The sequence below is a fragment of the Micropterus salmoides genome, unplaced genomic scaffold, assembly GCF_014851395.1.
Source record: "Micropterus salmoides isolate LMB-PRFRI ecotype aquatic unplaced genomic scaffold, ASM1485139v1 Ms_hic_scaffold_12, whole genome shotgun sequence".
NCBI lineage: Eukaryota > Metazoa > Chordata > Actinopteri > Centrarchiformes > Centrarchidae > Micropterus > Micropterus salmoides.
Genome location: NW_024040263.1, coordinates 35,182,950 through 35,206,132, shown reverse-complemented (window position 1 = coordinate 35,206,132; position 23,183 = coordinate 35,182,950). Strand labels below are relative to the sequence as shown.

At 44.9% G+C, this 23,183-nt stretch overlaps 1 protein-coding gene across 2 annotated transcripts in view; it reads right to left on the bottom strand.

The window, feature by feature from the left end:
• Positions 1-441: 441 nt before the first annotated feature.
• LOC119899869 (echinoderm microtubule-associated protein-like 6) overlaps positions 442-23,183 on the bottom strand; it is a 35,661-nt gene continuing 12,919 nt past the window's right edge. The window contains exons 14-42 of one of the 2 annotated variants that reach the window (XM_038714679.1): positions 22,205-22,391; positions 22,019-22,124; positions 20,909-21,002; positions 20,547-20,647; positions 19,729-19,931; positions 19,139-19,250; positions 18,335-18,462; positions 17,928-18,069; positions 17,682-17,834; positions 17,482-17,613; positions 15,450-15,538; positions 15,199-15,366; positions 14,672-14,873; positions 14,356-14,482; positions 14,186-14,264; positions 13,107-13,236; positions 12,919-13,017; positions 11,466-11,486; positions 8,724-8,897; positions 8,215-8,423; positions 7,970-8,127; positions 7,336-7,450; positions 6,683-6,871; positions 6,381-6,553; positions 6,109-6,271; positions 5,783-5,886; positions 2,117-2,270; positions 1,921-2,021; positions 442-1,366 (exon numbers count right to left, since the gene is read on the bottom strand). In XM_038714679.1, the coding sequence (XP_038570607.1) occupies positions 1,342-1,366; positions 1,921-2,021; positions 2,117-2,270; positions 5,783-5,886; positions 6,109-6,271; positions 6,381-6,553; positions 6,683-6,871; positions 7,336-7,450; positions 7,970-8,127; positions 8,215-8,423; positions 8,724-8,897; positions 11,466-11,486; positions 12,919-13,017; positions 13,107-13,236; positions 14,186-14,264; positions 14,356-14,482; positions 14,672-14,873; positions 15,199-15,366; positions 15,450-15,538; positions 17,482-17,613; positions 17,682-17,834; positions 17,928-18,069; positions 18,335-18,462; positions 19,139-19,250; positions 19,729-19,931; positions 20,547-20,647; positions 20,909-21,002; positions 22,019-22,124; positions 22,205-22,391 (3,838 nt within the window). In that variant the 3' untranslated portion in view covers positions 442-1,341. The remainder of the gene's footprint in view (positions 1,367-1,920; positions 2,022-2,116; positions 2,271-5,782; positions 5,887-6,108; positions 6,272-6,380; positions 6,554-6,682; positions 6,872-7,335; positions 7,451-7,969; positions 8,128-8,214; positions 8,424-8,723; positions 8,898-11,465; positions 11,487-12,918; positions 13,018-13,106; positions 13,237-14,185; positions 14,265-14,355; positions 14,483-14,671; positions 14,874-15,198; positions 15,367-15,449; positions 15,539-17,481; positions 17,614-17,681; positions 17,835-17,927; positions 18,070-18,334; positions 18,463-19,138; positions 19,251-19,728; positions 19,932-20,546; positions 20,648-20,908; positions 21,003-22,018; positions 22,125-22,204; positions 22,392-23,183) is intronic. The other variant, XM_038714680.1, reaches the window with a different exon arrangement.

Genomic DNA, 23,183 nt, shown 5'->3' with positions numbered 1-23,183 from the left:
GAACAATTTAAAGAAATGATTTGTTATTAACAAGAAAAAGAGCATTGATTTAATTTTTGTCGTTTATCTTTAGATTCACAGGTTGGGGAACTGCTGCATCTGAGGAAACTTCATTTCACGACTCCTCAAAGCCTAAATGCTTCATTTTTAGTTTGGGAGCAGTTAGACCAAAGAATCATTTTCCTTTGTTTTCTTTAAACAATTTGAAGAATTTAAATATTTGAAGAAATCATTTTGTTTTTATGTTGTGATAAATGATGTTTGGTCCCAACAGCTCCAGATGTCCAAAATGCTGGATTTGACATTTAACACCCTCTAACTGCAGTGAAAACACGGTGCAGCAGATGTTAACGTTGGAGACAGGAACATATATAATATGTGTTGATGCAAAGGTTCCTAAAGAACGAGTCACCAGATAAACGTGTTTCCTTTAAATCCTCGTTCAGATGTTCAAAAGCAGGTTTTATTTCTACAGGACACAAGTAACAGAGAAAACACAGCGCCATCTGGTGGACAGGACTGCTCAATGAAAATGTCATTCTAGTAAATATCTATTTTCTACCTTAAATATTTATTATTGTTATTTCGTTTCACTTTATTGTAGTTAGAGGTAGAATTCTTTTACTTTTTTAAAACAATATTAAACAAACTAGTTTTTATTTTAACACCTTTTTTCTACTTCACTTTAGTAGCCTTCTCAGTACAGTGAAGTATAACTGCATCTTCGTCATCATCATCATCATCATCAGACAGTACGAGATACAAAACAATACAACTACAGTATTCATCATCCATACATGTAAAGAGCCCTAAATGATCACGTTTGATAGCACCACGATTATAAATAAAGTTGTATCAAATGTTTGGTCAGAGTTTGTGAAAAAGGCACATACTGACAAACAGAAACAGCTACGTTAAACAGCTACGAGTGCTTTTAAAGAGGTCAAACTGAATATCTGCACCGTGCTCATCTTTTTGGATCTATTTTTGACAAAGTTACCAACATTTAAACGTTTGTACACAGAGACCTGAAATATAACGCTTGCTCTTCAGTTTCACATTAAATATATCTGAATGTACAAGAAGACCTACGTCACAACAAAGACCGCTGGCGGAGGAACAGAGCGTCCCGCAGCAGACATGTCACAGGTTTGAGTCTGTCAGCAGCAGCTTGTGCAGATTTAAACACTCAGACGCAGTTTGTTTCTCCTGCCCTGTGTGATCTCAGGTAAAGGGACTGAAGCGTCAGCAGAGGTGAGTGCAGCATCACAGGAGAAGAAGAAGAAGAAGAAGGAGACTCTGACGGAGGACTCAGGTGACCTCCTCAGGGTTTTGGAGATCTCACTGACATTTCCACACAAATAAACTGTAAGGAAGAAACAGAAGAATGAATGAGGAGATGCACTTAAAGGCCGATTTATACTTCTGTATCGAGTCTACGCCGAAGCCGCCAGCGTAGGCTACGTGCCGTCGTGAGCACTTATGCGACCCTTTAGCTGGTTGAAGCAGAAGAAGAAGGACAAGCCGGAAATGCGAAGGAGTAAATGCGACACTACTGAGGCGACTAATCACAGGTCTTACGGTCTGCGTCGCCGCAACGTGTAGTTACATTTCTGGGGTGGTGCACGTCGGCTTAGATTCAATGCAGAAGTATAAACTGACCTTGAGTGTGAATCTGTTTGGAACCAGAGAAATACTGCCGTTCTCTCTGGGCTCAAGTGTTGGCCTGAACCCCTCTCACTGCTGTCAAATGACCAAAAAACATTTCTTCTTTTGTTTGTTTGTGTTTTATGATGACAAAGCAAAGCTGAGTTACAGAATGCACTCTTTCAATTTAAATCAAACTGCTCTTACATTAACTCATTTCTTATTTCTTCTTTGTGGGAGTGACTGAGTCTGAGAGATCAGGTCTAACCTCACCTGCAGTCACTGCCTCCAGCGCTGATGACATACTTATCATCACAGGAGAAGCGAATGTTTGTCACGTGAGCAGAGTGACCAAAGTAACGCTTGTGTTTTGCCTGTAAAAGATCAGAAGGAGGCACAAAGAGGTGATGTGTCAGCTTACGACTCTCTGAAGGCATTGAGAATTTATTGTCACACAAACTTCACTTACAAATTTTTCTGAGCATGGGAAATCAAAGAGCTTGATGAGGCCGAAGTCGTCTCCGGTCACCAGGTTGAGGCCGGCGTGGGAAACACAAGCACAGTTAACGTCCGCCTTCTCAGTGTTACGAGGCCAAACGCCAAGAACCTCATCACCCAGGATGCTAGAAGAACAAAATACCACCACAATAAATACGGGTGATCACACAGCCAGCTGTTTTTATGGTCCCCTGATATGTTCCCTAAGCTTTAACGCTTTAATGTTCCCTAGACTAGATTTACAGTATGTTTCCTAAGCTTTAACGCTTTAATGTTCCCTAGACTAGATTTACAGTATGTTTCCTAAGCTTTAGGGAGAGAGGTGGGTTTTAAGAAGAGATTTAAAAACAGACAGTAAAGAAATCTATCAAACGGCCAGAAATAGATCATTCCACAGTTAAGCTGCATGAGTAGCCTACAATGTTAGTTCGCTAGTAGCCTACAATGTTAGGGAACTACAATGTTAGTTCCCTAGTAGCCTACAATGTTAGTTCGCTAGTAGCCTACAATGTTAGAGAACTACAATGTTAGTTCGCTAGTAGCCTACAATGTTAGTTCCCTTGTAGCCTACAATGTTAGTTCCCTTGTAGCCTACAATGTTAGTTCGCTAGTAGCCTACAATGTTAGTTCCCTAGTAGCCTACAATGTTAGTTCCCTAGTAGCCTACAATGTTAGGGAACTACAATGTTAGTTCGCTAGTAGCCTACAATGTTAGTTCGCTAGTAGCCTACAATGTTAGTTTGCTAGTAGCCTACAATGTTAGGGAACTACAATGTTAGTTTGCTAGTAGCCTACAATTTTAGTTCTCTAGTAGCCTACAATGTTAGTTCGCTAGTAGCCTACAATGTTAGGGAACTACAATGTTAGTTCCCTAGTAGCCTACAATGTTAGTTCGCTAGTAGCCTACAATGTTAGTTCCCTAGTAGCCTACAATGTTAGTTCGCTAGTAGCCTACAATGTTAGTTCCCTAGTAGCCTACAATGTTAGTTCGCTAGTAGCCTACAATGTTAGGGAACTACAATGTTAGTTCCCTAGTAGCCTACAATGTTAGTTCGCTAGTAGCCTACAATGTTAGTTCGCTAGTAGCCTACAAGGTTAGGGAACTACAATGTTAGTTCGCTAGTAGCCTACAATGTTAGTTCGCTAGTAGCCTACAATGTTAGTTCGCTAGTAGCCTACAATGTTAGGGAACTACAATGTTAGTTCCCTAGTAGCCTACAATGTTAGTTCCCTTGTAGCCTACAATGTTAGTTCCTACATGTTGCATGTTAGCCTACAATGTTAGTTCCCTAGTAGCCTACAATGTTAGTTCCCTAGTAGCCTACAATGTTAGTTCCCTTGTAGCCTACAATGTTAGTTCCCTTGTAGCCTACAATGTTAGTTCCCTAGTAGCCTACAATGTTAGTTCCCTAGTAGCCTACAATGTTAGTTCTCTTGTAGCCTACAATGTTAGTTCCCTAGTAGCCTACAATGTTAGTTCCCTTGTAGCCTACAATGTTAGTTCCCTTGTAGCCTACAATGTTAGTTCCCTAGTAGCCTACAATGTTAGTTCCCTAGTAGCCTACAATGTTAGGGAACTACAATGTTAGTTCCCTTGTAGCCTACAATGTTAGTTCCCTAGTAGCCTACAATGTTAGTTCCCTAGTAGCCTACAATGTTAGGGAACTACAATGTTAGTTCGCTAGTAGCCTACAATGTTAGTTCGCTAGTAGCCTACAATGTTAGGGAACTACAATGTTAGTTTGCTAGTAGCCTACAATTTTAGTTCTCTAGTAGCCTACAATGTTAGTTCGCTAGTAGCCTACAATGTTAGGGAACTACAATGTTAGTTCCCTAGTAGCCTACAATGTTAGTTCGCTAGTAGCCTACAATGTTAGTTCCCTAGTAGCCTACAATGTTAGTTCGCTAGTAGCCTACAATGTTAGTTCCCTAGTAGCCTACAATGTTAGTTCGCTAGTAGCCTACAATGTTAGGGAACTACAATGTTAGTTCCCTAGTAGCCTACAATGTTAGTTCGCTAGTAGCCTACAATGTTAGTTCGCTAGTAGCCTACAAGGTTAGGGAACTACAATGTTAGTTCGCTAGTAGCCTACAATGTTAGTTCGCTAGTAGCCTACAATGTTAGGGAACTACAATGTTAGTTCCCTAGTAGCCTACAATGTTAGTTCCCTTGTAGCCTACAATGTTAGTTCCTACATGTTGCATGTTAGCCTACAATGTTAGTTCCCTAGTAGCCTACAATGTTAGTTCCCTAGTAGCCTACAATGTTAGTTCCCTTGTAGCCTACAATGTTAGTTCCCTAGTAGCCTACAATGTTAGTTCCCTTGTAGCCTACAATGTTAGTTCCTACATGTTGCATGTTAGCCTACAATGTTAGTTCCCTAGTAGCCTACAATGTTAGTTCCCTAGTAGCCTACAATGTTAGTTCCCTTGTAGCCTACAATGTTAGTTCCCTTGTAGCCTACAATGTTAGTTCCCTAGTAGCCTACAATGTTAGTTCCCTAGTAGCCTACAATGTTAGTTCTCTTGTAGCCTACAATGTTAGTTCCCTAGTAGCCTACAATGTTAGTTCCCTTGTAGCCTACAATGTTAGTTCCCTAGTAGCCTACAATGTTAGTTCCCTAGTAGCCTACAATGTTAGTTCCCTAGTAGCCTACAATGTTAGGGAACTACAATGTTAGTTCCCTAGTAGCCTACAATGTTAGTTCCCTTGTAGCCTACAATGTTAGTTCCCTAGTAGCCTACAATGTTAGTTCCCTAGTAGCCTACAATGTTAGTTCCCTAGTAGCCTACAATGTTAGTTCCCTAGTAGCCTACAATGTTAGTTCCCTAATAGCCTACGATGTTAGTTCCCTAGTAGCCTACAATGTTAGTTCCCTTGTAGCCTACAATGTTAGTTCCCTAGTAGCCTAAAACGTTAGTTCCCTAGTAGCCTACAATGTTAGTAATGTTTGGTTGCACCACAGATGTAAGGTCCTTCTTAGCTACTCTGGCGTGAAGTCCATATTAATCAAAACATTGTCGCAGAAAATGACGTTTACACATCCCATGGCCAATCAGTGAACAGCACTATTCTTAACAGAGAGTTTATTATGGTTTTGTCGGCTGTTTGTCTCTCTCTCTTTCAACGTTTGCAATACTGAAGAGGCTAGCGGCTAAAAATATCAGCAAAACACCAACAACCAAGAATTATGATGGTGATAACTATGAAACCTTAATCTACAGCTAGTCAAACAGTGACATTGAGTGGTAAAACCGTTTACAACAACATAGGTGTAATTTAATAGTAACGTTACCCGTAACGAATGGTACCGTATAACGGATATATACCTTCATAACTTCACCAGTTTGTGATCTGCATTTTGCCTGGTTAACCGAAACGAGCTGTCATCCAGGCTGTGTGTGTGCAGTTACAGACAAGAGCTCGGTATAATTTGCTCCTCCTCATCCCAGTTACCCCACCTTTCAAAACGATGGGCCATGACAACCGCTCGACTATTTTATAGAGGACTTTACACCTATTAAGGGCTAGGTGTAAGATTTAATTTATAACTTATGTCTACATTGGAAGTATTTCAGCTGGTGCAACCCTTAAAACGTTAGTAGCACGTAAACTCCAACTTCCAGCCAGCCTCACCTCGTCCAGGTAGCCCAGGTGATCCTCTCCATGACAGACTGCTCTGTGACAATCTTGCCCGAGGGAACGTCATGCACCTGCCGAGTGTAGGTGCTGGTGGACACCTGCGATGGAAACGAAGGAGATTTTATGTTTTAGACAGTCCGGTGAGGCATGACGCTCCCATGAAAGATGACTGAGCTCAGAAGTAGAAAAATCACTCTACTACATTACAAGCAGCCATTAGTAAAAGGTCAACAATCAAACCTACATTTGCACCTGACCAAACTGACCAGGTACACTTGCGTCATAATTCTACGGGAGTCGAGGTTTTGAGTCTTTTTAACCTGGATATATTTGCTGTCGGCAGAGAAGTCGATCTGGATGACGAAGCCAGGGATGTCCTTACAGTAGCCGATCCTGTTAAGGGACGGCCCCAGAGAGAGGTCGTAGAAATCCACAGCACTTTCAACTGAACCCACTGCCAAGAACCGGTTGTCTGGACTGAACCTGAAAAACAAGAAAACCACCCCAAAAAACAAATGAGGTACAAAACAGAAGTGTTAAAGGATGATGTCCTACAAAATGTCCTAATATCTGCTAAAGAATGATGTTTTACCGGATGTCCTGGATGGAGACGCTGCGGTCTCTCTTCTTTCCCCAGACGGTGAGGGAGTTGACAAGCAGGACAATGAACTCTCCGTTCTCCATGCCGATGGAAACCATCTCTCCGTTGGGACTGTAGGAGGTGCACTTGGCAGGATGACCCAAATTCACCTTGTTCAGAAGTTTCTAACTCAGAAAACAAGATAGCAGAACATGTGACGATTAAAATGTTGTTGTCTCCAGACCTGTAGTGGAGCTAACCAAGCCTGCTACAACTACAGTCCCAGTCTCCACCGTCAGTCTTCAGCCTTGTACCTTATCAGCCAGGTCCCATATTCGGATGGTGCCGTCATCGCTCGCAGAGATAAAGACGTCTTTGAAAGGGTGAGTCGCCAAACCCCAGATCCCTCCTTGAGTGTGTCCGTTGATCATGGTGTTGGAGGCAGCGTTCTTTTCTCCAACCTCAATGATCTCTCCATCTTTGGTTCCCACCAGGATTTTACCCTGGATCATCAGGGGTGAAAGAGACGTGTCAGAAAGTACAGAACAACATCCTCTTACCAAGAATGTATTTTATATTTATATAGAGTTTTAAAGCCACTATATTTGGAAAATAAATCTGACTTTTATGATTCACTGTACCTAGAATCTGTTGGAACTAATTAATTTTATTAAAAAAAGGAGCTAGCTACTGTTCTGCAAATATTCTGACAAAGATCCGACTGAGTGGCTCTATTAACTGCTCTGTGATTGGAGGTAACTTTTTACAATATTTAAACTCTTTTTATTTAACCCTTTTGTGGAATTAAAAAAAACTATTCACAACTAAGCATATGCACATGGATGTATTTTCATGGCCTTTGTGCACAGTACCAATCAAAATGTTTGTTGTGAATAACCACAGACTGTGGCATTTTCGTGTTAATGTTGCAGAAGAGTTTGGTTTTATGATCAGATCTGCCTCGTACCTTCCCTCTGCAGACGGATCGGACGTTCTCCACCGGCTGGCCGGTCTCTAGCTGAAATGCTCTGCAACGCTTCATCTCTTGATCCCAAAGCTTCACCGCACCGCCCTCTTTAGTCCTGTCAAATACACCAACAACCATTGTGGTTTTATTTTCTGTGGCTGATCTGAGTTGAGGGGCTCACATGGTTATGGTGTCCTTATTCCTGCCAGGATTATTACTGATCATCTTGAACCAAAGTCAGGAAACAACCATTTGTCTAGTCTTTCATCTGGGTTTGTCTCTGGTGACCCTCCCAGGAGCTGATGCTCCTACAGCTGCTGAGGTTGTAAAAAGCCAGCTAAGATCCACTTAAGCTTCACCACGTGCTTGCTTACCAGATCCAGACCAAGGCCTAGGTCCCTGAGTTGGCCCTTGTGTCCACGGTTCGGCCGCAATTATTTTTGATAATCTTGAACCAAGCATACAGTAGCAGTCCTGAACCATTGTTTGACCCTACCAGACGCTGAGAGTGTCACTATGGCCCACAGACTACTTTTACAACAAGATAGTTATTCAAAGTTGGATGCTATATGTTATGCTAACCTACAGGTACTAGAATTACAAAAATACAGCTGAGGTAAAGCATGTTACTCACGGCCGTTCCTTCCCCCCAGTGACGATGAGTCCGTCCCTCAGGGTGGTGTACATGGTGAAGACCGGACCGCTGTGCGCCTTCGCCACCACTCGTACCAGGAAGTGCTCCCTCCATACGTACACGTCTCCGTTTATAGCGCCGGTGAACGTCAGGTTGTTCTGGAGGAAACCAAAGCTGACTTACTACAAATTAATAAGATTTTATTTTAAAAGGTGAGTTTTAAAAACTACAGGTTTTTATCTTACAGCACCAAAGGCGACGGACAGCATGGTCTGCATGCGGCCGTCCTCCACCGAGCCGATCACTCCTTTCTTGTACACGAGCGAACCTCCGACCAAAGTCCAGAACTTGATGTGTTTGATTCCCACTGACACAAACTGGGTGTCAGAGTCCGGTCTGAACTCGACCACAAAGATCCGCTCAGCGTGTCCGCCTTTACTGGTTACCTTGGTACCTGCCAGAGGTCAAAGGTCACTTTCCCTCAAGATACCCAAGATATCTATGGTATATTAATAAACTCTGTTTGCATCCTTAACTTCCTCAGGTACTCTAATCACACTCGTGGCCTGTTGTCATCAACTAAATACCTAAAAGCTAAAATCATACTACTGCACAAAGGTACCTCATTCAAAACCCCATCCTTAGAGAACCCTACTGCCTCTTGTTCTTTATTGTGAGAGTCAATACTTAATTTGCATTTTTTATTAATCGCACAGTTTCAGGGGATTTAAGATTATAAGATAAACGTTTGTACCTTCCTGCCACCTCCACACTGTGATGGTGTGTTCAGGCTCCACCCCCACAGACAACAGCAGCTTTCCTGTAGCGCTGAAGTTGACGTAGCCGACACCTTTAGCATGGGAACAGCGGAGGATGGACAGCGTCTGCTTGGTCATTGCATCCCACACATGGATGGATGGAGCAAGGCCTGGGAGAAGAGACCATAAACGTAGGAACCAAAGAACTGAGAAACCACAGAACCAACCCAGCAGCTAAGGATCAAAGAAACTTTAGAACCAAGGACCTAAGGTCATTCTGGAACCATAGGGCTTAGGAACCTAAGAACCATTGTATCAAGGAGCAAATGAACAGAGGTTGCCAGGAACTGTGGAACCAACATGCAGGGCAAAGCTTTAACCAACCAAGGGGCCAAAACTCAAAGGTAATGAGCAGACAAGGACCTGGGGGACATAAGGAATCAAGGACCTAAGATAGCAAGGGAGCCAAGGAACCAGATAACAGAGGAACAGCAGGACAATAGAAACACAGAATCATTGGATCAATGAGTTGATGGACCAAGGAACCGGAGAACCAAGGAGCCAAAGAGCAGTGGAATCAAGGAAGCAAGACACAAATAAACGATGAACGGAACCAGAGGAGGTGGGTGGAGATGCTGAGTAGTTCTCAGGGAGAACGGGCTAAGATTCAGGAGTCAAAGGGGGAGATAGGCAGGTAGGGGACCAGTGATTAGACGTCCTACTTCCATACTGTTCATTGGTGCTGACATGCAGATTCAACAGAGCAGAATTAATTAATAACTACAGAGTTGGGAAAATCTAAACTGCTCATTCTTCAGGATGCTCAGTCCATCCTGCATCCACACACTCACAGCAAACACTTCACACCTGTGGCCATGATCACATAGGCTTCCTTTCATCTGAACGTCCAGACGGGTCGTGTTTTAGGACATTGAATTTGAGTTGTTGCAAAAGAAATCAAATCCAAACAAAAGGTCGCAAAGTTTAAAATAGCCACAGATCAGTATCAGTTGTAACTGAAAAGGGTTCACGATCTTCTGCTCCTTTCTCTTGGGGCGCACCCCAAGGATCCATTTCAGACCCTACTGTATCTGCACTGTATGTTTCCACTGAGGTCTGTGTTAGAAAATACAACATCACACAACATCTCAATCTGTAGTTCTTCTTAAATTTCTTTTATGTTGTCCCGAGGATGTCAAACGCGGAGAGCTAAAAAAGTCTGGTTCAACCAATTTTCCTAGGCTACACGTAGTTTAAGACTGGCACAATCTTATATTTCCAACCTCCTTAATCCCTATTCAGCATCCATCTGATTAATCTGATCAGTCAGTCCAAATTACACTGAAGCTCCTGGAATAGTTTACCTCTCGCCGTCATGTCTTGCCATCTACGTCACTGTGATTCATCCTCTGGGGACTATGAATATCTACAGTAAATGTTACGGCCATCTGTCTGTAGATGTCCGGCTCTGGACCAAAGTGTGGGACAGAAAGTCCCATGTGATCATGGCTGCAGAGGGTTAATAAAACAAGATCACTCCAGTCTGTCGAGCAGAGAAAGAACAGTCATGCCCTTCATGTCCTCTGCATCAATGCAATGAATCCAGGTCTAGCTTCTACAAGAACTGGTGTGCAGGAAAAGTCTCTGAATCACAGTCTTACCACAAACAGTACAGACACCACTTAGTAACCACCCAGGCTAGCTCGGCTAGTCCAACATGCTGATACGAGGCGCTAAGCAAGGCTTTGTTCTTAGTCCGGCTTGCTTTAGTTTCTCTACGGCCATGCCCACACGAACATGGAGACACTAGAAAACACTGTTTACCAAAGGCCTTCCATGTTTTCAGATTGTTTTCTACAACCTGCGTCCAAACTTTAGCATGAAAACAACTGGAAAAAGGTTCCTTTCGAAATGGTGGCTGGAGAGGGAACGTTCTGGACAACTCAAGGTCCAATCACTCAACTAGATCTCAGTCATGACCATGACAACTAGGCAAAATCTTTCCAATGAAAACTGTGAAACAAAGTTTTATAGCTGCTGAAAAAGCTCGTAAGCGGACATCCAGTTAAGATTTGCTTTTGTGAAAGAAAGTGATTCCTTAGGACCACCACCTGGTGAGGAGCCAAACATCAGGAGCAGTAGCCACAGCCAACTTCAAAGGTCATCTGTGATCTCTGATTAAAGGTTTTTCCATCCAGCAAGCGGTTACTGATGCGTCTCCCACCCGGTGACATCTGTAGTTTGATTGGGCGGCAGCGATCGGCCTGAACCCTACAGGTGTGCTACCCGCCATCTGAAATCTATCCACGCAGACAGACAGAGTGGGAGGACAGAGGAAATGCTTAGCAATATGACATGACTCTCTTTCAGTGTAACGTCCCTGGCAGGATGAAGGGTTTGTAGAGGGGGGTCCTGAATAAGAGCTCACAGGAAGTTTGTTTTGAAAAGTCCAGTTTTCAGAGGTTCAAACGATGGTTTAGTGCGATCGGATCGCACACAGTGTTTTCATCTGAATCCACGTTAGTGTAGACATGGTCTCTGGCAGACAGAGTGGCTAGGGGGTCGAGCTACAGACAGGACAACTAGACCAGACCTGATACTCACCGGACACTTCAGCCTCTACACGGCGAGAGCCAACGACAGCGACAGGTTAAACACCGTGTTCTCCACGGCAACGTAAACAGAATCATGTGTGTGAATGGATCAGTGGCGAGTGACAGCAGCAAGGTGAGTCTTACCTGGCAGGTCAGTGATGTCACCTGGTGATGAGGTGAGGCGGTGACAATGAGGAAGCAGTGGAAAAGAAAAGAAGCGCAATGGGCAGCCGGTCATGCATGAGGGCAACAAGGTGATCAATATTACAACCACGCTGAAAGGTCAGAGTCCGTCGCCCAGGAAACAGGACCTTTAACGTCACTTATAATTCTGTACATTTTGAGGTCGGTGGAGACTCGAACCACCATGTTTTCCTAAACCTGACCAAACTATCACCGTTTCACTTTATGTTTATGTTTCATTTTATGTTTACCACCTGTTAAATGTCACGTGACTAAAGTCGTGTATTTAAGGTCTGTCCTGGACAAGCATATTGTCACGTGTCCCAAAGGGACAGTTTTGGGACACGTGACAATTAATCTCTTTTGTTGTTTAGGTCTGAGGACATGCCACATGTGTTCTTATCATCGTCACCATCAACGCCGCTAACGGCTATCTAAGACCCTGAGGTGACCTGATATACAAAAAGGAATGGTAAACAACGCTAACTGAAAAGTGAAGTAACTAACTTCAGGATCACTACGGTTGGAGGTGAAGACGACGTTACTGAGCAGCTGACACTTTGGAGATAGTACGTCACAGTACGTTGTGCAGGTAGACAATATTCCCACGACGTGAGACAGAAACATGTAGTTTAGCATTTAGCAGCGCTGGAACCACCGCAGCTGTTTCCAGACATATAATCTGTGAAGTCTACAAGGAAACCAAAGGGTCTGTTTGGAACATAAGGGAGCAATTCTGATTTCCAAGAACGTACATTAGATTTTGAAGGTGTTACGCTGATATCATATTGTGGATCATGAACCTTCCATCCCTCACTAATATCAGGTTATTACCAAATACTGTGTGCTGTTGTTTAGGGTTAGGCTAACTACAGCTAATATATTAGCAGAGTTTCACGTGATAATAACGTGATAGCATCGTCCATCTGCAAGCTTAACAGCTTCTAGCCTGCAAAGGGAGGGTTTGTAAGCTATTTTGTGTTTGTGAAAGATTTATTTAATGATTATTCTCTATGAGAATGCTTTGTATTTTATTAGACTCATTTTATGATTTGTGTATTTTATTTTGTCTAGTTCTCACGGCGTGCTTGACGACGTGAATGTCGGAATAAATGCCTGTAACCAAAGGAACGCCTTGTGTTTGAGATTTAAACTGGAGGGGAGCTACACCTTTGTCTTCTGCCAGAATCTGTTCTTAATTAAAACAAAGCTTTAATATAATAATCCAAATAGTTTTGCCTTGTTGCTCTTTGTTTGTTGCCTTTCTTGAGGTTCCTTTGCACCCTGTTAACAAGTGATTTTCTAATTGATATCTTCCTGATTAGCCGTTAGCGGTGCACGTTTGTTTGGAGCTACAGAGGTCACAGTTTGACTTCAGTCGGACGTTAAAGGCCCGTCTGACAGAGCCGCTCACCGATTTGTCCCGTGGCGATGATGTTTTGGTACTTCGGGTGCTGATTGACAGTCAGACAGAGGATGTCGTCGGTGTGCTCCAGGTAGAAACTCTGGGTTCCTGTCAGGACAGGAAGCAGGAAGTGATACGCCATCGTCATCAAACAACAACACCGACAGTTGAAATCAGAAGCCGAGAGTTGGACTGACCGGAGGACAGGTTCTGGATGACCACGGCGGCGGCGGTGTGGAAGATGATGTCAGCGCCGTCGTTGAGGTAGTGCAGGTTGTTGCGACAGTCGAAGCCTCGGTAGCCGAAGACGTGCTCCAGCAGCAGCTCCTGAAAAGCAAACACAGCAGCTGGAAAGCCGTCCTGAGCATTTCCACTTGGTGCATTGGTGTCTCTGAAATTAAACGTTGGCGGCGGGGTTTCTATGTTCCACTGCTTTGACTTTTGCAGCTGAGCTGACTTTCCCCCGGAACCGGGAACCTTTAGAGGAACTCGCAGCGCTTCCATCACAGGCTCCAGGGTCTACTCTAAATTAGGTTTCAGGGACTTTTGTTTACCGCCACAAATGTCCCTCGGAAAAGTACTGGAACTTTGTGGGAGTTTGCTTTGTAGTGCGTTTCTGATTGGTCGAGTTGAGGCTGCTCGCTTTGAGTTGTGCATTGTGGGTGTTTTGAATCCGCCTTGCTGCTACTGCTCGTCTCTTTTCCACCGGTGACTCAACCAATACATCAACCACCCAAGACTCGGCGATGCCGGCCTGAGATCGTATGTCTGCGTTACGGTTACAGCTCTGAAGCAGCAGCGAGTCCTGCGGCGTGTTTACAGCTAACAGCTGATGACTGTTCAGGGAGCCGAATTTACCCAGAGACCCAAAGCAAACAGACCCGCTCATTAAAACATTAAAGACACTGAGTAAAGCAGCTTCATCCTAAAGAAACGTCTCTGTCAATATGTTCATCAGATCTGATGTTCAGATCTACGTTTGGCTCATTGATGGTGACGCTACTAAATACTGAAACCCCGTCGCTCTGTACGACGTACGACAGAGTAAGAACATAAATCAGCTGGTTAATTCTTTAGAGCGCGGTGGAAACACACAACAACGGGCTGAAGGAACCTTTTGGTTCCATGAAAGGTAGATTCTGGGACCAAAGGACTTTTGGGAAAATGTTTGGCCGCTAGTAAATTTGGCTTCAAAGCACTTCCTTGGAGGAAAGGCTACCAGGCCGACCAATCACTGCAGAATAAATTGGTCTTGATGGTGGAGGCTCGTACTGACCTCCACCACTTTCTTCTTCTTGGTCACATTGTTCCTCAGCAGCTTGTCAGGCAGCGGTGCAGCTCGACTCACGGGAGGCCTGAGCGGGAAACGAGTCCAGGATCAGTCCAGACAACATCAGTAAAACACAGTGCGTCTCTATGTGAGTGTGTCGTTATCCGATCCGGTACCTCTCCTCCACCGGAGGCTCCTTGAGCTGCAGGTGAGGTCTGGTTCCTGACATGTTCCTGATGCTGGCAGAGTAGATCTTGGTGATGTAGTCCACCACCTTCTCCCGTGCCACGTCGCTGTCGTACCCTGAAAACACAACAAGTCCGCTCTGAGTACAGACAGACTGAACACACTTTATACAAACCAAGGCCTGGTCTTGGTTTCATGACTTTTGGACCAGTCGGCAGCCTCTGCCGCTCCTCTAACGTCCACCTGACGCCGTACTGACGTGAATGAGAAGGTCGTCACTTCAGAATAAAAGCCCAGCTGCGTTACCTCCGTCCTCCTCTGTGTCGTCGTCCGACTCCTCGCTGTCCACAGCTTTGCTCTCTTTGTGACCCGGCGGCTCTCGGCTCCAGATCATCAGCGCCGTGTCGGCCCCGCCCACCGACAGCAGCACGGAGTCGTCATTAGACCAGCGGACGTTGGTCACGTTGGTGCTGTGACCCACGTACTTCTTAAACTTGGCAAACTGGCCCTGAAGTCGGTTTGTTCAGCCGAAGAGAGAAAAGTCAAAATGAGAAGAAACATGATTAGAGATTAAAGTACGAAGTCTCAAGTAAGCAAGAAATTTAATCAAAAAATGACATGAGCAAAAACACAAACAGCCAAAAAGGGAAAAATAAAAACCAGACAGACAGACTGTCTCGCAGCAGGTTTAACTTCCTTTTGTTCTGATCTGATGTTCCCTCTTAAATGGCTGCACATATAATGATAATAATGCAGAAGCACCAACAACTTTTTGTTAATTTTAGCTTTATAGAATCTCGTGAACGCCACGTTTCCCTGACAGACCGACTGACCCTGGACGGGAAGCTGAACAGTTTGAGGAAGCCGAAGTCGTCTCCGGTGGCGAGCAGTTTGCGATCTTTGGTGAGCGAGGCGGCGTTGACGAAGCTGAGCGTCGGCCATATTCCCTCACAGGTTGGACCCAGAACAGACGTCCAGCTGGCCCAGTCCAGCTTCTCGAACTGGGAACACAGAAACATGAGTCTATAGGCAGAAAGGGAAACGCCCTGATGATCCAGACAATTTACAGGAAACGCAGACGAACCTCGGCCACGCTGATGTTCTGTTTGCGTCCTCGCGGAGCCTCAAAGAACAGCTGCTCTTTAGCTCCAGTGTTCACCTGCAGCAGTTTACCTGTCCACAAAAATGTAAGTAATACTTAGCATTGATATGTGCGTAATATGCTGACATGCTCAGATATGATGACTTGTGGAAGCCACTGACCTCCGTTTTGTTACGTATGTGCCAACACATTATAATAATGGCAGTAAAGTTGAACTGAATTAAATAAGGACGGTACGCTGCGATCCACTGTACTAGGAACTCCTCAAAAACGCTGATTGTATAGAAGCTTTTTCAGCTGGTTAAATGTTCACAGAGCAGCGGATACGAGTCGCCTCTATCCTGATTGACAGGTTATCAATCAGCTTGTAGCCCCGCCCTAAAGCCTCCCCTGCTTCCTGGTCTCTGTTCCTCTAAATGGGACCATAATTTACTAAATGAACATCATGCTGTGTTGAAGAAGACTTGAAACTAGCGACTGAGACCAGAAACTCATCAGGAAAGTGTTTACTGAGGGAATAAATCAGCTGACAAGTAAAAACATTTTATCAGTGACTCATAGACTAAAATCCAGTGGAGTCGCCCCCTGCTGGCCGCTAGAGGGGACGCAGGTTTAAGGCGCCCCCTGCTGGCCGCTAGAGAGGACGCAGGTTTAAGTCGCCCCCTGCTGGCTGCTGGAGAGGACGCAGGTTTAAGTCGCCCCCTGCTGGCCGCTAGAGAGGACGCAGGTTTAAGTCGCCCCCTGCTGGCCGCTGGAGAGGACGCCGGTTTAAGTCGCCCCCTGCTGGCCGCTAGAGAGGACGCAGGTTTAAGTCGCCCCCTGCTGGCCGCTAGAGAGGACGCAGGTTTAAGTCGCCCCCTGCTGGCCGCTGGAGAGGACGCAGGTTTAAGTCGCCCCCTGCTGGCTGCAAGAGAGGACGCAGGTTTAAGTCGCCCCCTGCTGGCCGCTGGAGAGGACGCAGGTTTAAGTCGCCCCCTGCTGGCCGCTGGAGAGGACGCAGGTTTAAGTCGCCCCCTGCTGGCCGCTAGAGAGGACGCAGGTTTAAGTCACCCCCTGCTGGCCGCTAGAGAGGACGCAGGTTTAAGTCGCCCCCTGCTGGCCGCTGGAGAGGACGCAGGTTTAAGTCGCCCCCTGCTGGCCGCTGGAGAGGACGCAGGTTTAAGTCGCCCCCTGCTGGCCGCTGGAGAGGACGCAGGTTTAAGTCGCCCCCTGCTGGCCGCTGGAGAGGACGCAGGTTTAAGTCGCCCCCTGCTGGCCGCTGGAGAGGACGCAGGTTTAAGTCGCCCCCTGCTGGCCGCTGGAGAGGACGCAGGTTTAAGTCGCCCCCTGCTGGCCGCTGGAGAGGACGCAGGTTTAAGTCGCCCCCTGCTGGCCGCTGGAGAGGACGCAGGTTTAAGTCGCCCCCTGCTGGCTGCTAGAGAGGATGCAGGTTTAAGTCGCCCCCTGCTGGCCGCTAGAGAGGATGCAGGTTTAAGTCGCCCCCTGCTGGCCGCTAGAGAGGACGCAGGTTTAAGTCGCCCCCTGCTGGCTGCTGGAGAGGACGCAGGTTTAAGTCGCCCCCTGCTGGCCGCTGGAGAGGACGCAGGTTTAAGTCGCCCCCTGCTGGCCGTTATAGAGGACGCAGGTTTAAGTCGCCCCCTGCTGGCCGTTATAGAGGACGCAGGTTTAAGTCGCCCCCTGCTGGCCGTTATAGAGGACGCAGGTTTAAGTCGCCCCCTGCTGGCCGTTATAGAGGACGCAGGTTTATGTCGCCCCCTGCTGGCTGCTGGAGAGGACGCAGGTTTATGTCGCCCCCTGCTGGTACACGTTAGCATTTAATTCAGTCATTAGCTTTAAATGTATCTTGTGAACAGCAGTGTTGGACAGAGGTACCTGATGGTGGCGCTACATAAAAAAAGATGAATATGTGAACTTCTTGACAGTTCAAACTGTAAGTTTCTAATCCCTGCAGCTACACAGTTAGCCTGTACTGCTAACCGTTAGCGTGTTAGAGTAGCAGCACAGGTGCGCTCACCTCTGGAGTCCCAGTCAACGTGTGTGACGTAGCTGCCGGCTCCTTTACAGATGCCGACTCTCTTACTGGTCAGAACGTTGTAAATGTCCACAAAGGAATCATGGGACGCCACGGCCAGGTACTTCCCTGCATCTGGAACAGACACAGCTGTTACCTACCATCTTCACCTTCTGTCACACCTGTGCGGTGAGTTCAGGTACCTTGGGAGAATCGTATGTCTGAGATGAGCTCCCTGCGGTGGTGGAAGGTCACCATGTCCTCCAGCGTGTCGGCGTTCACCACCAGGAAGCTGCCGTCATTCAGGCCGACGGCCAGAGCTTTACCGTCAGGAGAGAAGGCACAGCACCGCCCACCTGACAGGTGACAGGTAACACAGGTAAGACACACACCCCAGGATCATCATGCAGTATTATGGTGTGTAAAACGATCTGTGTCCTCCGTCTCACCCTTCTTGAGTTTGCGGACGGCGACCATGCGGTGATTGGCCGACAGCTCCCAGATCCTCAGAGTTTTGTCGTCGCTGACGGTGGCGCAAATAGGAAGTAGAGGATGAGCCGCCAAACCCCACACCTCGCCCTCCATGTGACCCTGAACGCAACACACAGCGACTAACGTTTAATACAGCAAGAAAAGAAAAGAGCTCAACATGAGACCTTGCAGACTGGAAGCGTCCTGCAGACAGAAAATCCATCACAGACATTTAGTTTGACATGTTGTTCTTAACGCCGGGTCGTGTTTCATTTACTTTTTGTGTTTCCGATTCTCCGCACCTGCCACATTGTCTCTGTTCTACCTCGAGTGTTCACCGTGCTCAAACATTTCTAGTGTGAGCGTCTGACACGCTGTGTCTGACCTGAACCAGCAGCGTCATGGGTCCGCTCTTGTCGATCTCGAGGATTTCTCCGTTCTTTGTTCCCAGCAGGATGTGACCGTGACCCAGAGTGATGGCTCTGATCGACGGGTTGTCCTCCAGCAGCAGACCTGATCCAGAAACACCACAGAGGAAGAGATGTGGCGTTGGAAAAACTGAATTTTGTATTTATGAGCTACAGTTTCTAAAGATCTTTTAATCCCTCTGTGGGATGTTTGACTCAGATTCACCTCCTGCAGTTGCTTTGCCTCCCTTCAGCTCTCTGCTGCCCCCCTGTGGAGGCTTTAGTCTTTGGCCCCGTCCACACTGCTCCGTTTTAGTTTAAAAATGGAGAATTAAAACGAATACGATCTCCGTCCACAGCAGCGTTTTAGCAGCGTATCAGAGTTGATCTCTGTCTGTATTAACAACTGAAAACGCATCTAGTGGCCGTTCAGATACACTGGGCGTGTGCGAGCCGGTGTAAACATGAATCAGATGATCTGTTCTGTAGTTACAGAAGATTTGGCGAAAGAATAAAGTTCTGCAGACGAAGAATCAGACCAGATTTTATTTTGCATGGACCAATAACGAGCTGGGACTGTTACTGACTGTAACACGGGAGTTAAAAGAGACTGTGGCGGCGGGAAACAGACAACATGCACAGTACAAGCGTAGGCTGTAAGTGTTATTTGCACGGTACAAAATATTTTAATAAAAAAACAAATCAAAATCGCATGGATCATTACGTTTTCATGATAAGACCAATCAGAAAGAACAATCAACACATTTTAAAAGAAGTAGAACCTTTAGATGACGGAGAGAGAGCGGCTCTCTTGATGGCGTACGTCTTCAGACATCTCTCAAACATGTCGTCCCAGAGCTCCACCACGCCGTCCTTCCCTCCCGTCACAAAACCCTGGACAGTGAACGCATCACGAGAAACACAAAACAGCAGACACACTGATCATCGCTTTTATTTTTATATGTTCAGAGTTCAGAGGGGAAAATGAGATTTTGAAAATAATCAGTTGTATTTTATGAAAGTAAAGTTGTATTGCAACTTTATGTTACAGCTTTATTGTAATATGAAACTTTTTTCTATCAAAATTACAACTTTATGCCTTAAAACTATGACTTTTTGTCAAAATTACAACTAACTTGTAAGATTACTATTCCCAGAATTCGAAAATTTTAAATAATAAAGTTTAAACAATATTATAATATTAGGACTTTTCTAATTAAATTGTGACTTTTTCTTGTAAAATTAGCATTTAACATCTCATATGATTTAATCATGTTAAATTCTGAGTATCTGCCTCCTGATCGGCTTCTTTAAATAATGAGTATAAACAGGTGCAGATGACTGATGGTCTGTCAGGTGTTCCAGGTGTTACCTTGTCCAGGGAGCACATGGCGAACACGGGGCCGTCGTGGGCTTTGATGGTCTTGATGAGCGTCGTGTCTCTCCAGATGTAAACGTCTCCGTTGGTGGCTCCGGAGAACACCAGGTCCTCCGATCGGCCATAACACGCCGACATCATCGTCTCCTGCTTCCCCAGGTTCCCGAAAATCCCCCGTTTAAACGTCAGACCGCCGCCTGCCGGAGGAGTGAAGGGAGCGTCTGACGGTGTTTTTCATGAGATCATTTATTCATACAGAGAAAAAGTGTGGGAACATGAATCCATCCAACAGCTGCTGGAGTTTCAGTCTGACAGACGAACGACAGAGAGCTTAAAAGAAATTAGTTTTGCCTCCAAGAGACTTTACAATATCTATTCTGTGAAAATATGTGTAAATCCTGTAATTACATGATATTTTTTACCAACTCAACATAAAACCATTATTTTGAGAGATAGTGAAGTAAAGTTTATCCTCAGTCTGCTTCAAAGAGAAAAAACAGAAGTTTACCACATGACATGACTGAGTCTGTCTGCTGGTCAGGTGTTCGGGTTTACAAATCTAAAGTTTAAGCCAGCAGAATATGTCAGAGATGAGTAAGTGTGCTCGGAGAACCCCGCCTCTTCCTGTTATCTAAAGCTGTCCATCAAAATAAAAGCGACAGGTGGCTTCTTCCTCTGCACAGAAAAAATAATGATGACAACATGATAATCCCACGGTAGTTTTTCTCTCTGTGGCCTTCTGAACATCACTGACCTGAGGACGGAGGTGTGTTTCAGGTATGAAGGATACAGGAAGAGGAAAGCGAGCGTACCTGAATGTTGCCAGAACTTTATGTGTTTCATGCCGACAGTCACCAGTTTGTCCATCCTGAACGGGTTACTCTTCACCACGAAGATTTTGTCTTTGTGGCCCCTGCAGGACAGACAGGTTACAGGTTACAGGACCAGCCTGCTGTTAGTCTACATGGTCTGACTTCCTGTCTGTGGCTCTCAGCTGTGAGCCCATTGGTTCCTCCTGAAGACTGAATCTTTAAATATTCTTATTGCAGACTTACACAACAAAATACATTAAAGACTGAAGAATCTTAAACTGCTACACAAACTACGATCACTTTAAAATGATGAGACAGGAAAAGCTAATTTAGGGAGAATTTCTTCAGCAGATCAAAGTTACCTGGCCTTGGCCAGTCTCTCGCCTTTCTTCCAGTCCCAGATGACGATCGAGTGAAATTCATCGATTCCCACAGAGATCAAACTCTTCCCGTCCGCTGAGACAGAGAGACATGAGACAGCAGAAGCTGAATTTACAAAACATATCACCTCACACAGTCATTCATCTCCCAGGTGCTTTCTACAAGCAGAATTTGAGAAAACTTCATGATCAGTGTTCACAAATAGTGCTTTAGGGATAACAAATTGTAATTTAGTGCTTATAAAAGGTTTGAAACAGATGATATATGGTCTTCAGGTAATTATTTAAGGTTTACAGGCTGTGCTGTAGGGATAACAAATAGTGATTAAGTATTTACAAAAGTTTAGATGTGATTTATGGTTTACATGTGAGGATTCAGGGATTCAATTCAATTCCATTAAATTTTATTTATATAGCGCCAAATCACAACAACAGTTATCTCACAGCGCTTTTCATAAAAGAGCAGGTCTAGACCGTACTCTGTGATGATATTTACAGAAGCCCAACAGTTCCCACCAAGAGCAGCACTAGGCGACAGAGGCAAGGAAAAACTTCCTTTAAGAGGCAGAAACCTCGAGCAGAACCATGGTTCAGGGTGGGCGGCCATCTGCCTCCACCGGTTGGGGGGAGGGAGAGAGAGAGAGAGAGAGAGAGAGAGGGAGAGAGAGAGAGAGAGAGGAGGGAGGCAGCCTTCACAATATACACATACAGAGGTACAGACAGTAAAGGTGATGTAAACAGTAAAGGGATAACAAATAGTTATTTAATGTATGTAAGTGATAAATTAGGAACTAGTGGTGATGGTTCAGGTATAACAAATTGTGATTTAGGGATTAAAGGTTGTCATTTAAATTGTAACATTAAGGATGATTTAAGGATGAGGGTGACTTAAGAAGACGTGGTGATTTAGGGACAACAAATGGTCTCAAAGGGATAACAAAAGGAGATTTAAGCTTTCCAGATGAATTGTGTTTTACAGGTCTTGATTCAGGGATACAAAATTGTGATTTAAAGATTAAATATGGTGTTTCAGGGATAAAAAATTGCTACTCAGGTAATAATTGGACATGGTGCACTTTGCAGCGGGTGTACCTGTGAACTCCAGGGCACACACTCCTTTGCTGTGGTGTCCCTTCAGCAGCGACAGACACTTCAGAGTCTGGATGTCCCAGATGTGGACGGCCGGGTCTCTGCCCACCTGAACACACAGACAGCCAATCAGAAACGCTCTCAGTCAGTGTGACAGTGACATGCCGCCCTCTGATTGGCAGGGCGTACCTGTGCAGAGGCCACGTAGTCTTTGAGCGGGTGCACGGTGAGGCTGAGGATGTCGTCGTCGTGGCCGAGGTAAAACCTCTGACTGTGCTGCAGCCGGTTGTAAACGACGGCAACGGCGGCCACATGGTACACCACCTCCCCTGCCTGACTGTAGAACAGGTTGTTACGACAGTCAAAGCCTCGATACCTGCGCAAACAGGAGACAAGACCGCCACAATAAAGGTCACTATTGGTCACTTCATACAGAAGAGCACAAGCAGAGAATCATAGCTCTTCATCGTCCTGCTGTACAGAGGACCAACTGTCTTTTCTGAAGACAGTTATGTTGTGGTCTCGACTTTATATGTAAAACATACTGACATATATCACATATAACTTTTTTTCATTTTTCATTTCATTTCATTTTAAGTCATCGTAACACATTTTTCTAAGTTGACGTTCATTTTATAAGACATAGAAATTAAATAATAAGAACATAAAGTAGAAATAATTACATTAATAACATACAAACTAAGGATTCAGAAAAACTACTGCAACTCTATCATTCTATTGTCTTTCATTTCTATAGAATCTATTTAACTGTGTCTCACATTTAGAGTACATATATTTATATATAATATTTTAGCTTTGATATTACATATTGTTGTTATTAATTAATAATTATTTATGATCATGTAAAAGCACTGAACTCAAACATAAGTCTCATTTTGAGAAAACAGTTTGCCTCATTATTTGTCAACATAGACGTAAAACAAGTTTCTTATGAAAACAAAACCAGTTGGCATAACTGTTGCTTTGACTCTACCACATCTTATTTTACATAATGTATCTGTATCGTCATCAGTGATTCTGCCCAGGTACTGATTTCTATAAGTTCCCATGTTGTAGTATCTGTTCAGCTAAAACTATTTAAATTTAGTGGATCAATAAACATGTGATCACATGTAGTAACAAAGATGATGACATCAGAACAATCCTT